Source organism: Schistocerca piceifrons, chromosome 1, assembly GCF_021461385.2.
Source record: "Schistocerca piceifrons isolate TAMUIC-IGC-003096 chromosome 1, iqSchPice1.1, whole genome shotgun sequence".
In the NCBI taxonomy this organism is placed as follows: domain Eukaryota; kingdom Metazoa; phylum Arthropoda; class Insecta; order Orthoptera; family Acrididae; genus Schistocerca; species Schistocerca piceifrons.
Genome location: NC_060138.1, coordinates 656,801,707 through 656,816,189, shown reverse-complemented (window position 1 = coordinate 656,816,189; position 14,483 = coordinate 656,801,707). Strand labels below are relative to the sequence as shown.

At 44.7% G+C, this 14,483-nt stretch overlaps 2 protein-coding genes across 6 annotated transcripts in view; one reads left to right on the top strand and one right to left on the bottom strand.

Annotated features, from left to right (window-relative positions):
• Positions 1-5,621, top strand: part of LOC124763618 (glycine-rich cell wall structural protein-like) — a 28,546-nt gene extending 22,925 nt beyond the window's left edge. Inside the window, exons 2-3 of the mRNA XM_047249128.1 lie at positions 3,521-4,694; positions 5,567-5,621. Coding sequence (XP_047105084.1) covers positions 3,521-4,694; positions 5,567-5,621 — 1,229 coding nt within the window. The remainder of the gene's footprint in view (positions 1-3,520; positions 4,695-5,566) is intronic.
• Positions 5,622-5,852: 231 nt separating this feature from the next.
• LOC124786517 overlaps positions 5,853-14,483 on the bottom strand; it is a 196,657-nt gene continuing 188,026 nt past the window's right edge. For all 5 annotated transcript variants that reach the window (XM_047254269.1, XM_047254271.1, XM_047254274.1 and 2 more), the window contains one exon: positions 5,853-6,524. In XM_047254269.1, the coding sequence (XP_047110225.1) occupies positions 6,428-6,524 (97 nt within the window). In that variant the 3' untranslated portion in view covers positions 5,853-6,427. The remainder of the gene's footprint in view (positions 6,525-14,483) is intronic.

Below are 14,483 nucleotides of genomic sequence, written 5' to 3'. Positions count from 1 at the left end.
GACCAATTAGAGACCATCCTCCTGAAAGCTGCACTGGTAAGGAGATACAAAGTCCCGAGATTCAAGGACCCAACTGAGCCGACAAGCCAGCATCCATTCTAATAACTTGCAGGGGACATTGGTCAGGCTGATTGGTTGGTAACTATCAAGTTATGACGGATCCCAGCCAGGCTTAAGGATAGGAACCACAATTCCGTCTCTCCATTGAGAAGGGAAAATGCCTTGGAGCCAAGTATAGTTAAACAACTGGAGACGATACTGCCATGGAGGATTGAGGTATTGAAGCAATTGGTTATGGATGGAATCAGGGCCAGAAGCTGAATCGTGGGAAGAGAGGGCAGAAGCGCTCCCACTCAGTAAAAGGTTCAGTGTAAGATTCCACCTGACAAGGTAAAATGTAAGTGAGGAGCTACAGCCTACTGTTTCTGGAAAAGAAAGATAGCTGGATAGGAGGCTGACACCGATGCTGTCGCCTGGGAACTGATGGATCTGTATGAAGGCCATCTGAAAGGGCAAGGCCCAGAATGGAAGACTTCCACTGATAAACCTTGGTGGGTGCAGTGTGTAGCCCACACTCACAACGAAGGGACAGAAGAACCTGTAGAAGAGAGAAAGCGTTAACAGGTGCCACTTAAGATGTTGCAAGGCATGACAATGATCATGAATATTGGTGGCAATGGCTGTGCTCCACATCGGAGCTGAGTGACTGAACGGGGCCTGTCAAGCAGGGAACAATAATGCTGGCAATACAGATTATCTTATTGAACAGATCATGGACAACATCAACACAACCAAATAAGGTGGAAAAACAACCTGGGAGGTATATAGAGGCCAATCAGCATGACAGAAAGCCCAGTGGGGTAATCGGGTCATGAATGGAACTAGAGAATAAATGGGAAGTGGTCACTATTACAGAGGTCATCCCATGGCAACCAGTATAAAGAAGCAAGAAGGGGAGGAGAAGAGAGAGAAAAATCAATGGCAGAGAAAGTGCCATAAGCGGCACTAAAACAAGTAGGTGAACCATCATAAGGAGGTACAGGTCATGGTCCGCAAAAAATTAGTCAATGACTTGCAATGACTAGATGGCAAAGCACAGCCCCACAGATGGTGATGGCATTAAAATCCTCAAGGAGGAGGGATTGCTGAAGGAGGGCAGTTAGGGCAGCAGATGTAGGTGGCCTGTCAGGAGGGAGACTGCAAATTGTGACTGCAGGGTCCAAGTGGACCTGAACAGTAACTGCTTCCAATGGGGTACAAAATGGGAATCATGGACTAATAACAAATGTACAGACCAACATGCAGACATTACCAGTAGTCCTCAAAGAGTGGATCCAGTTCCAACAGAAAGCATGAAACCTCCACACAGTCAATGAGCGAGCATCAGTAGAGCGAGATACCTGGAGAAGAACACAAGTTGCCGAGTAAAAGGCAATAAGGGATTGCAACTTTGGGAGGTGACGGTAGTTTCCATTACAGTTCCATTGAATAAGCATGGGGTGGGTATCCAAATGGAAGGCGAATGAGCTGGAGCCAATCATGCCGCCAGGTCATTATCCATCACCAACGAGGATGGGTTGACATTCATAAGTAAGAGGTCAGACACAGGTGGCCAGGGGGCATATGGCACCTCCAGGGGCATCAAGGGACCCTTGTCCTGGGACTTATATTTCTCCTCCTCCTCTTCCTTAGAGTGAGAAGGGCAGGGTTCACAGGGAGAGCAAGTTTCTGCAAGATGTGGATCCAAATGAGAGCGGGCGGCCTTGGGGAGCACAGGATGAATTCGGTCAAATTTCTGATGAGCCTCAGTGCAAGGTAAACGATCCAGGGACTTATACTCTAATAAGTTATTTTCTTTCTTATAAGCCAGGCAATCTGGTGATTATGGAGTGTGATGACTGTGACAATTAACACACAGAGGTGCCAGAACACAGGAGCTCCTCTCATGATGGAGTGGGTTTCCAGTCACCACATAGAAGGTCCGCTGTACATTGGGAAGACATGTGCCCAAAATGAAAATACTGAAAGCACCTCACAGGTGGCAGGACGTACGTCTTCATTTCACATCAATAACACGTAACCTTAATCTTCTCTGGGAGGGTATCTCCTTCAAAAGCCAGAATAAAGGTGCCAGTATTGCTACGATTTCCTTACGACCTTTCTGTACACATTGAACAAAATGATCATCCTGTCGGTCCAGAATGGCCAAGAGTTCATCAGTCTGAAGAATGAGGTCCCCATGAAAAATTACTCCCTGGACCTTATTCAAAGACTGGTGAGGTGTAATGGACACTGAGACGTCGTCACGATGATCATAAGCATGAAGAGCTGCAGATTGGGCAGCAGAAGCAGTTTTGATAAACTGGGAACCTGACCACATCCTACTGAGGAACTCCACTTCACCAGACATGCCGCCCGGTGTGGCCGCGCGGTTCTAGGCGCTTCAGTCTGGAACCGCGTGACTGCTACGGTCGCAGGTTCGAACCCTGCCTTAGGCATGGATGTATGTGATGTCCTTAGGTTAGTTAGGTTTAAGTAGTTCTAAGTTCTAGGGGACTGATGACCACAGATGTTAAGTCCCATAGTGCTCAGAGCCATTTGAACCATTTTTGAACCAAACATGTCTTTGATCTTTTCCATAAAAAATAATGGTTTTGTGGCAGTGAATGTGTCCCCATCTATTCAGTACATACTAAGTAACACGGAAAGTGTTTCACCCCAAGTCAGTGACCCTGGTCCTCCTCCCATGGTTTAACCAGAGATGGGAAGGTCAGTGTCATAAGATGCAGCATTCAACGATCCATAACCAAATCAAAGAGACAACCGTAGAAGAACAATCAGATTTTTGTAGCTTTATACATTCCATAAGCAAAGAATATGCCCTGATACCACCCACTCCAATCAGGGGCTCTCCCCATGGGCACCACCCAGCCACAGCAACGGCTGTCTGGCATAGTGGCCATTACCATGAGTTCCGATGCTCTGGAATAACAAACAGCAACTCCTAGGCATACATGGGGAGGCAACAGTTCCTGTATCAGAAGTGTGATACCAGGGGACTCAGCCAGATGGGTACACAACAGCCCCAGCATATGGACTGGCTACAAGTGCTGGTGACCTCGCAGTGCGGAGGGGGCTACGATGGGGAAGGAAGAGAAGCTGGAAAAGGGGAGAGGAATCCATGCCGTAGATGCTAGGGAGGGAGTTCTTCCCAAATAACTCTCAATACGGAGAGAAAATTTGGAAGAAGAGGTCAAACACCAAAAGGCGACCAAAAATAAAGAACGAAAGAGAAAAGGCAAGGGCAACAAAACCGCAAGAGATACAGAGAAACAAGGTGTAGAGCCAGGTCGATATAAGTAAGAACACCAAGATATGGGTAATAGGGGGCAATGGGGAAGGAGCGAAGGTGGTGGTGGTGGTGGTGGTGGTGGTGGGGGCAGTGGAGAAGGAGCGAAGGTGGTTTGGGGGGGGGGGGGGCAGTGGGGAAGGTGGGGCAGGAGGGAAGGTGTGGCAGGAGGGAAGGTGGGGCAGGAGGGAAGGAGCAAAGGTGGGGAAGGGGGCGGTGGGAAAGGGGGCGGTGGGAAAGGGGGCGGTGGGAAAGGGGGCGGTGGGAAAGGGGGCGGTGGGAAAGGGGGCGGTGGGAAAGGGGGCGGTGGGAAAGGGGGCGGTGGGAAAGGGGGCGGTGGGAAAGGGGGCGGTGGGAAAGGGGGCGGTGGGAAAGGGGGCGGTGGGAAAGGGGGCGGTGGGAAAGGGGGCGGTGGGAAAGGGGGCGGTGGGAAAGGGGGCGGTGGGAAAGGGGGCGGTGGGAAAGGGGGCGGTGGGAAAGGGGGCGGTGGGAAAGGGGGCGGTGGGAAAGGGGGCGGTGGGAAAGGGGGCGGTGGGAAAGGGGGCGGTGGGAAAGGGGGCGGTGGGAAAGGGGGCGGTGGGAAAGGGGGCGGTGGGAAAGGGGGCGGTGGGAAAGGGGGCGGTGGGAAAGGGGGCGGTGGGAAAGGGGGCGGTGGGAAAGGGGGCGGTGGGAAAGGGGGCGGTGGGAAAGGGGGCGGTGGGAAAGGGGGCGGTGGGAAAGGGGGCGGTGGGAAAGGGGGCGGTGGGAAAGGGGGCGGTGGGAAAGGGGGCGGTGGGAAAGGGGGCGGTGGGAAAGGGGGCGGTGGGAAAGGGGGCGGTGGGAAAGGGGGCGGTGGGAAAGGGGGCGGTGGGAAAGGGGGCGGTGGGAAAGGGGGCGGTGGGAAAGGGGGCGGTGGGAAAGGGGGCGGTGGGAAAGGGGGCGGTGGGAAAGGGGGCGGTGGGAAAGGGGGCGGTGGGAAAGGGGGCGGTGGGAAAGGGGGCGGTGGGAAAGGGGGCGGTGGGAAAGGGGGCGGTGGGAAAGGGGGCGGTGGGAAAGGGGGCGGTGGGAAAGGGGGCGGTGGGAAAGGGGGCGGTGGGAAAGGGGGCGGTGGGAAAGGGGGCGGTGGGAAAGGGGGCGGTGGGAAAGGGGGCGGTGGGAAAGGGGGCGGTGGGAAAGGGGGCGGTGGGAAAGGGGGCGGTGGGAAAGGGGGCGGTGGGAAAGGGGGCGGTGGGAAAGGGGGCGGTGGGAAAGGGGGCGGTGGGAAAGGGGGCGGTGGGAAAGGGGGCGGTGGGAAAGGGGGCGGTGGGAAAGGGGGCGGTGGGAAAGGGGGCGGTGGGAAAGGAGCAAAGGTGGGAAAGGAGCAAAGGTGGGAAAGGAGCAAAGGTGGGAAAGGAGCAAAGGTGGGGAGGGACGGCCGGATAAGGAAATACAGCCCAGGAAAGAAGAATAGGCTGCACTAGGTCTGGTATGAACTCGTGAAAGAACTGCAAGCACCCTGGGGGAATAACATGTTTCGGGCCAGCTCAGATATCAAATCAGTCACAGTGCCATATCAGGATATCAAGAGCCAGTTATAACAGCTGTTGGCCAGCTTGCCTTGGGAAAGGATACAGTGGCTGTATTATGTCCTCAAGCAAATCAAAGACTACATCCAAGCCAGATGGGGTGGAAAGTCACACCAATAAGTGGGCTGATGTTGCAAAGCCCTTTGCAAATTTGACTCAATTTTATAATCACTTTGATAACATCACATATCCTCTCAACCTGTGAAGTTTCACTTTGTTTCCTCCTCCTCCTCCAGGATGCTTCACTTTTTTGTCAGACGGTGTACTTAATTTCAACTATTTGAAGTCCCAGTTTTTTGAAGTTGTCTTTAATGTGGCATCAAATACTGGCTTCCTTTCTTTTCCTTTGGTAGTCATCTTTCTATGAATTACATTGACAACAGTTTAGCTGCTGATAAAAACTGCAAGTTATTCAAACAGATAAAGATATGTAAGATTAGAAGTCTTTCTGTGTTTGGTAAAAAACAGTAATTTCAACATTTATTAAAATATACTAGCTGTGTTTCATACTTGCTAGAATTTTTTACAGTGCATTTCCTTGTACCAAAGGCTGTGTCACAAATTTCAAGGTAGATTCTGACATGTTAGATTGCACCCTTATGCAAGATGAATAGGCCTATAGCAAAATATAGCCACTATACCAACTGAAGTTATCATTGCACGATGTTTGTAGAGTGTGGAAACAAGATCTTAACATTGAAGAATTATGTATAAATCAAGAATTTTAGTTGTGCATGTAAGTGGGATCACAATATTGAAGGAAGATGTAGAAATTCACAGTTTACAATCAAATATGTGTCACGAGCAAGGCTGAGGAACAGAGAAACAAAATAGGCAATGCTCTTTCTAGGGAACTAGTCCAGCACTTGCCTCAAGCAAATCACAGGGAAATTACAGAATACCTCATTTTTTGCCTCCCACTTACCTCTTGTGAGTGAGAAAAGAACACACACAACGGCTCCTTGATAAGGAAATAATGTAATTCTTTACATACATTAGAAGATAAAATCAAATACAAAAGCATAAACCAAAACAGAAATTATTTTGGCTCCAAATTTCATAAACATGCTCTGTAAATCTAACTTGAAATATAAGTATTAATGAAAATTATTGTGAAATTGCAACAAAACTCAGTAATCCGTTATCACTTTACAAAAACTGTTAACATACAGAAACATTCATAAATTAACAACTCTATAAACAGAATACATTTTCTATCTGTATATAATTTATCTATTTATACACTTCTATAAAATAATATACACCCACTGTTTGAATGCAGATTAAATAAATGACGTACAGAAAAAGTTACATGTCCAGCATGAACAAAGCTGCCAAAGATTAGCTGAATAAAAGTTAAATTTATTACAATTAATGGATATAATCATTTGTTATACAAAGACAAATATATATGAAAGAACAGAAAGGCAAGCATAAGAACAGCAGTTCTTTATGTCACATATTGGGCATGTTACATGAAAGCCCAGTACTGAAATGCCAGGAGTAAAATTACTTGAAGAATATAAAATAATAATTACACATTTAATTTTCGGTGCTGCATCTGTAATTCAAATCGACGGTTCAATCTTACTCCTTTCAAAATGTTGCGATTCTCCAGTCTTTCAGCCTCTCTGAAAATAAAACGTTAGCCATCAGTTTTACAAAATGAGAAAAACAGGTGCCTTTATATATCACATATACAAAATTTTATACCTACTGACTGAAGGATAGACATTAAGAGGGCAAACTATTTACCTTCACTTTTCTTACAGTACGTTTTGTCTTTGGTACAAAGATAAAATTACACAATTCAGGAAGTTGAGACTTGTTAACTACCTCACATTCCTCTTGGTTGGATAAAAGCCAAAACATACCTGCACTCACCCAAAATTTTGAAAACATTTAACTGTGGACTACAAATGGGGTACTATCCTATTGTGTATTCAACACAAGTGAAGAACAGAAAGGAAAACGATGAGTGTTATCATATTTTCTGGTGATGATTTGAGAATATGTAAATATCCTATTTCCTTTCACGTAACCATGTAAATAAAGCTTAACAGAGATCAACAATGGAATTTGTTTGTGAACTTTTGATTTGGGTCTTTAAATATCAGCAGTCTGTCTTAATACAGCCATTGGTCATACTTGACTGTGCAATTATCACATCTACTGTCAATAGTTACGTAAGGAATGAGTGGTAAAAGTGGTTTTACTACTGGCTGAATCAATAAAAACAGAAAATTCTGAGCTTGAATTAGAGTATGTTATCTCAGTAACATGAGTTTTAATACGACCAAGAACTTCCACAGCTTTTTCAGCTGCACTGGCATTTTCAACCCATCTCCTTCCATGAAATGACACAGGTAAGGATGAAGATAGTTACCTCAGTGCAGACAAATCACAAAATAAATAATAATTCTTTTAGTTCCTACTCAGAGTCATTCAAAAGTTTTAAATTCACGTTTGGCTCATCCACTGATAAATGAGGAAGAAGGGGAGGGAAGGAGGAGATGTTTTCCAAACCATGTTTGATATAATTTGATTGCTTATCGGGTATGAGCAGCTGCATGGCTCAAAGCTGGTCACTGTGTCACTACTGTGGCCACAGTAATGGGTTTACAGAATGAGATTTTCACTCTGCAGCGGAGTGTGCGCTGATATGAAACTTCCTGGCACATTAAAACTGTGTGCCGGACCGAGACTCGAACTTGGAACCTTTGGCTTTCGTGGGCAAATGCTCTACCAACAGAGCTACCCAAGCATGACTCACGCCCCATCCTCACAGCTTTACTTCTGCCAGTACCTCGTCTCCTACCTTCCAAACTTTACAGAAGCTCTCCTGCGAACCATGCAGAACTAGCACTCCTGAAAGAAAGAAAGAATACTGCAGAGACATGGCTTAGCCGCAGCATGGGGGATGTTTCCAGAATGAGATTTTCACTCTGCAGCAGAGTGTGCACTGAGGTACTGGCAGAAGTGAAGCTGTGAGGATGGGGTGTGAGTCGTGCTTGGGTCGCTCAGATGGTAGAGCACTTGCCCACGAACGGCAAAGGTCCCGAGTTTGAGTCTCGGTCCGCCACACAGTTTTAGTCTGCCAAGAAGTTTCAGTAATGGGTTTGTCCAAAAATGTCATCTCGCAATTAAAAATGGCTGCTGAAGGTGGAACTGCTACAAAAAGGCATGCGGCTGGTTGTACACAGACCACCACACCACAAGAAAAGCAACACGTAGCCCTAGTGGCAAAAAGGAACAGACATTTCACTACTAGGCAGATTGCTGCAGACTTTTCAGCCGCTAATGGTGTAAGTTTCTCTGCCAGAACCATTTCATGGTGACTAAATCACGTGGCTTGTGTGCTCGGAAACCTGTTAAATGCTTCCCATTTCAACCACACCACCACTGAGGAAGAGTTCATTGGTGTAACGAGTGCATTGGTTGGTGTAGCCAACAGTGGTCCAGAGTGATGTTTTCTGATGAATGTAGTTTCAGTGTGGCATGTGATTCTGGCCACCAGTTAGTGCTGAGAGAGTTGGTAACACATTAAACACCACAGAATATTCACGAGTGTCATCGGTATTGTCTAAGCATTATGCACAATGGCCGAACACTACCACATATCTTTGTATGAGATACTGTTAAAGCACAGCAGTATTGCAGGAAGATTATCATATCTATCTTTTTAAGTATGCGGTAGGCCCCAAAATTCTGTTTATGCACCACAATGCCTGTTCACACAGGATCGCTGAGGTGACGTACACACTGGAAAGTGAAGATACTGAATCCAGGGCATGGCCTGCATACTCCACAGACCAAAATCCTACAAAGCATGCCTGAAATGCCCTTGGCAGGCATGTTTCTCAAGAACAGACCACCCCCCCCCCCCCCCCCCCAACAAACTGCGCAAGAACTGAAAACCATCTTGAGAGAGGAGTGGTACAATATCACCGAAGTACTGCTCGACAGTTTGGTAGCCAGCATGAGTAACAGGTGCAAAATGTGCATTAATGCCTGAGGAGGGCATATTCCTTTCCAAGAGTCTGTCATCGACTGTTATGTTGGGAGTCTGGCCACTGTCAAACATGTCTGTTATCCTGATTTCTCATGTGGTGCAATCTGTATCATTTTTCATTATAAAAATGCCATTCCACCTTTATTACGTCTGTAATGCATTTCATGCCATCCATCATTGCTTGTGGTAATTGATCCTGTCCAACAATATATCCGTTACTTAGCAATTTTCAAGTCGAGAATAAATCCATCTGGGCCTTTTGACAAACAATATTCATGCTTTCGCCAAATTACACCCCCCCCCCCCCCCCCCCCTTATCACTCCCGTCATTTGCATGGTGAGCGTCAACAACATTGCTGCATGAAACACCAAAGTATGCCATTGAGCCCAGTTTATACTTTTAGCATCTCTTGTAGAAAAGTATGCTACTGTTGAGTATTTGTCCAGTTTTGAAGTCAATGCGATTCTGAGTACAAATGAATTCAGACAAATCGCAGTTTAAACATGGCAGATGTTCATAGAGAGCCAAAGTACGAAGTATAGATCCCCGTGGTTAGTAGCACGATGAAATATGCTGCCCGCTCACCACTCTCCTCCCTGCACTCATCATAGTTCTCAGCCAGACTGGTGTCACTATTCCCTGTTCAGCTCTTCCATACTGCGTTGCTTCAACAATACTTAAACACGGATGGCAGCATTTTCTAGGGTGCAGGTCATACATAACACAGCAACTGATACATAAATAACAGATTGCTAACATGATTCAGTCCAAGTCTTGAACTTTCACTCGTCCTGCCGTTGGTAATATCCCCACAACGGGTGTTTCCACTGTGATCGGTTCTTGCGATAACAACTGTAGTAAGTTTTAATGCAATTTATTTTATTTGTAAAACATTTAATTCTGGATTGATTTTCTTCCTTGTTCCATCTGAATGTCACAATCTTGTTTTAAGGCTGGTTAATAGCTGGTGATGTTTTTCCCCTGTATATTAATATGTAAACAGCAACCAAATTTCTCTTCTGTCAAGTCATTTCAGTTTCTCATAACCAAATAAAATACTGAAGTAGTTCAGAATCTAGTAATGGCTTTTGAAGGATGGGATTTTCATTTTTAAATGTTATTTTTACTTAAAAAGCAGCTTACACTGATAAGCCAGAACATTTTGAGCACCTACCTAGTAGCCAGTACATCCACCTCTGGCACTGACAACAATGGTGATGTGTTGTGACATCGGGAGGGGGGGGGGGGGGCGATGAGCTCTGATGTCACGTTCAATCACATCCAAGATGAGACTGACTGGGTACAGCTTTGTCTAGTTGGGCAGGAGGGGGGGGGGGGGGGGCGGCAGCATATCTTAATTGGATTGGAACCTGCCAGTGTTCCTTGAACATCTCCATTACACGCCTGGCCTTGTGACATGGTGCTTTATCTTGATGAAAAATGCTGCTTCTGTCGGGAAACATGATCACCACAAAGGGGTGTAAAAGGTCTAACTAGTGTACAATACTCCTTGGCCATCACGGTGTGTTGTACCACCTCCACTGCATTCATGGATGCCCACGTGAATGTTCTCCAGAGTATAATGGAGCCGCCACCAGCTTGTTTTGTCCCACAGTACAGATGTCAAGGAGCTGTCCCCTGCAAGACAACGGATTTTCAAGCTCCCATCGCCACGATGAAGGTATCGCATTAATCGACCGTGCAACTGTCATTGTGCAAAGTTCCAGTGCTGATGGTCACGTGCCCATTTCAGTCATAGTTGCCGAAATCACTGTGTTAACATTGCCACATTCATGGATCATCAGCTGCAACTGCGGAGGCCCATCATTAGTAGTGTTCGGCGCACTGCGTGTTCAGACACACTTGTACTCTGGCCAGCATTAAAGTCTGATGTTTGTTCCGACACGCTCTGCTGCTTGTCCTGTTTTAGCAGTCTGCTCAGCCTACCACGTCAGAGATCTTTACTGAGGTTGCGCAACCCACAGTACATGGATACGGTTTCACCTTGGTTTTGCTACTCACCACAGCACACCTCAAACACCCAACAAGTCATGCAGTTTCCAAAATGCCCACGTCGAGTCTCTGGGTCATCACAATCTGCCCTCGGTTGAACTTAGATAGATCGCGTGTATTAGCCATTCTACACACAAACAGCACTCTCTTTGATACTGCATACATCACTCACATGTGTGACTAGCAGTCATTCCTTGCCAGGTGCTGGCTAGTGTGGCCGAGTGGTTCTAGGCGCTTCAGTCTGGAACCGTGCGACCGCTACGGTCGCAGGTACGAATCCTGCCTCGGGTATGGATGTGTGTGATGTCGTTAGGTTGGTTAGTTTTAAGTACATCTAAGTTCTAGGGGACTGATGTCCTTAGATGTTAAGTTCCACAGTGCTCAAAGCAATTTAAACCTTGCCAGGAGATGCTGCTACCGCCTGGATTGGTTTACATCGACACTACGTCGGTGGTCATAATGTTGTGGCTGATCAGTGTAAATCTATGTATGTGGTCATACATTTATGACAACTTTTATCACAAACCTGTTGAAATACAACAAAAATTTGTAAGATGATAGAATTTAATGCTATGTTTTCCTTCATTAAACAAAACTGTCAATTTTTAAGCTAAGCATTAGATTGTTGCAATGGCTAGTCATAGTGCCATAAGTCAGTTGTTGTAAGATTGTTCGAGCAAGGTCAGTACCATATCGAGCGTTTCGGCATATCAGGAAATCTCCAGCCTATTCAAACGAAAGCATTGCTACGCCCTACTTTTTCGAATCTTCATAAGAAATCTATAAGAAACCTCAAAACCAAAGCATCATTCGTAAATGTAAGACAACCTAAATGTTAATCAATCAAACACCATACAAAACATTGACCTCAACAGCAATAGTTTAATGTGGAAAATATAAGATGACACTGTATTTTTCAGATGATGAATTTGGGAAAAATCCTTGTCTTATAATTGTGTAAGTACGGTAGCTCTCTTGAACAAAGAACCATGCCCAGTAGCTGTAAGAAAGCACAGATTACACCTGTGTACAAGAAGTGTAGCAGAAATGATCCACTAAACTACTTATGTCCTTGACATCAATTTGTCGCAGAACATATTCTTGGCTCAAACATAATGAGATATCTTTGACAGAATGACCACCTCCATGCCAACCAGCACAGATTCCGAAAACAATGATCATGTGAAACCCAACTTGCATTTTTCTGACATATCCTGTAAGGTGCAGATCAAAACAGCTAGGTATATGCAGTGTACCTCAATTTCTGAAAAGCACTTGACTCGATACCACACCCATACTTTTTATCAAAATATGATCATAAGGGATATCAGGTGAAATATGTGAATGGACTCAGATTTTCTTCGTAGAGAGACAAAGCATATTATCTTGGATGGAGAGTCATCTACATATGTAAAAGTAACTTTGGGTATATGCCAGGAAAGTGTATTCCTTTCCTTGCTTTTGATGTTATATATTAATGATCCTACGAACAACAACAACAACAACAACAACAATAATAATAATAATAATAATAATAATAATAATAATAATAATAATAATAATAATAATAGTAGCCTCAGACTTTATGCAGATGATGCATGTATCTATGAGGAAGTACAGTCTGAATGAAGCTGTACAAATATTCCGTCAGACATTGATAAGATTTCAAAGTGGTGTAATGATTGGCAACTTACTCTGAATGTCCAAAAACATAAAATTTTGCACCTCACAAAACAAAGGAACATAGTATGAATATAGCTTAGTGAGATGCAGCTGGAAACTTTGCAAACACTTGAGTGTACGCTTAGTAGGGATATGAAGTGAAATGATCATATAGGCTCAGTCATGGATGGGTAAACTAGGTAGCAGGCTTCAATTTACTGGTAGAATACTAGGGAAATTCAGCCAGTACAAAGGAGACTGCTTACCAATCACTCATGCAACCAATCCTAGACTACTGCTCAAATGTGTGGGGCCTGTACCAAATAGGTCTAGCAGGGTCGGTTGGTTGTTGGTTGACTTGGAGGAGGGGACCAAACAGCGAGGCCATTGGTCCTATCAGATTAGAGAAGGATGCGAAAGAAAGTCTGCTATGACCTTTCGAAGGAACTATTCTGGCATTTGCCTGAAGCAATTTAGGGAAATCATGGAAAACATAAATCAGAATGGCCTGACACAGATTTGAAAAATCATCCTCCCGAGTCCAATGTGCTAAACATTGCGCCACCTCACTTGATCTAGCAGGGTATATTGAATGTATACAGGAGAAGGGTAGCAAAAATGGTCACAGGTTTGTTTGACTCAGGGAGAGTGTCACTGAGATACTGAAGAAACTGAACTGGCCAATTTTTGAGGACAATGGAAACCATCCTGAGAAAATCTGCAAATGAAGTCTTAAGAAATGACTTTAAATGACGACTATATGTCTATACAAAAACTCCCTATAGACCACTTCCATAAAGATCATCAGGATAAGATTAGATTAATTAAAACATGTCCAGAGAGGCTTCACAACCATTTTTCCTGCATTCCAAATATGAAGAACAACCTCTAGTAACTGGTACATACCCAATGACAAGTGCCTCACAGTGGTTCAAACAGTATAGACGTAGATGCAGATGCAAGTGCCAGTGCCCACAAGGGTGAAACTATAGTCGAGTCGTCCTAAGCTACCTGACAGTTACAGTGGGTTGAGCGCCAAAACTTCATGCAGCTACCTCAACAAATCAAATAATGCGATTTTGTAAATGTCTCTATGGCAACGCCTCAATGTTGTCACAACTATGTAGATGACTGAACTATAGTTTGAGAAGAATAAAATTAGAAACTCTTAGCAACTTGTGACGGTCATTTACAGCAAAATGTGTCTTATGAAACCTGTGAAGCACAATTTTAGGAAGATTTTAAATATCAACCACTTTCTTAAGCATGCATTCAATTTAATTGTACTTCAAACCAGTGGGCATCGAACAGTGTCCCACGGGCTGCATGGAACCCAAGTATTCATGCGGTTCCTGGTTCTGGAAAGTATTTTATCAAAACACGCAACTAGCGACATCGGAATCCAATTACATGATGATCATTTTAAGAGTGTAGGTTTTCTGCACAGTAACAAACAAAACCTCTTACTGAGACAGTAACATTTTAAGATGTGTTTAATTGACACCGATTAATTCGGCCTTGAGCTAACTTAAGTTGCTCGCTTATCTAAGGGGCAAAGAGGTAAGTAGTGTGGCCACTGCAAAGTTCAAGAAATGTGAGGGAGGGGCGGGGGGGAAATATTTTATTATTCATCTTCCAGTGCTAATGACCATGTGGATGCGTATCTCACACCGATCAGCTAATGTGGTATAAATTTCATATAGAAGTAACATGGATTTGTGAATGCACATTATGGAGACACTCATCTTCACATGCGGTACGTATATGCAGCAAGGAATAGGAAATTAAATTAAGGCTACTGTAACACAATGCAGTGAGTAGAAGGAAAATGACATTCATAAGTTCTACCAAACATCTGTGATTGTGTCTGATATTGCATAATGGATTTAAATATAAATACAG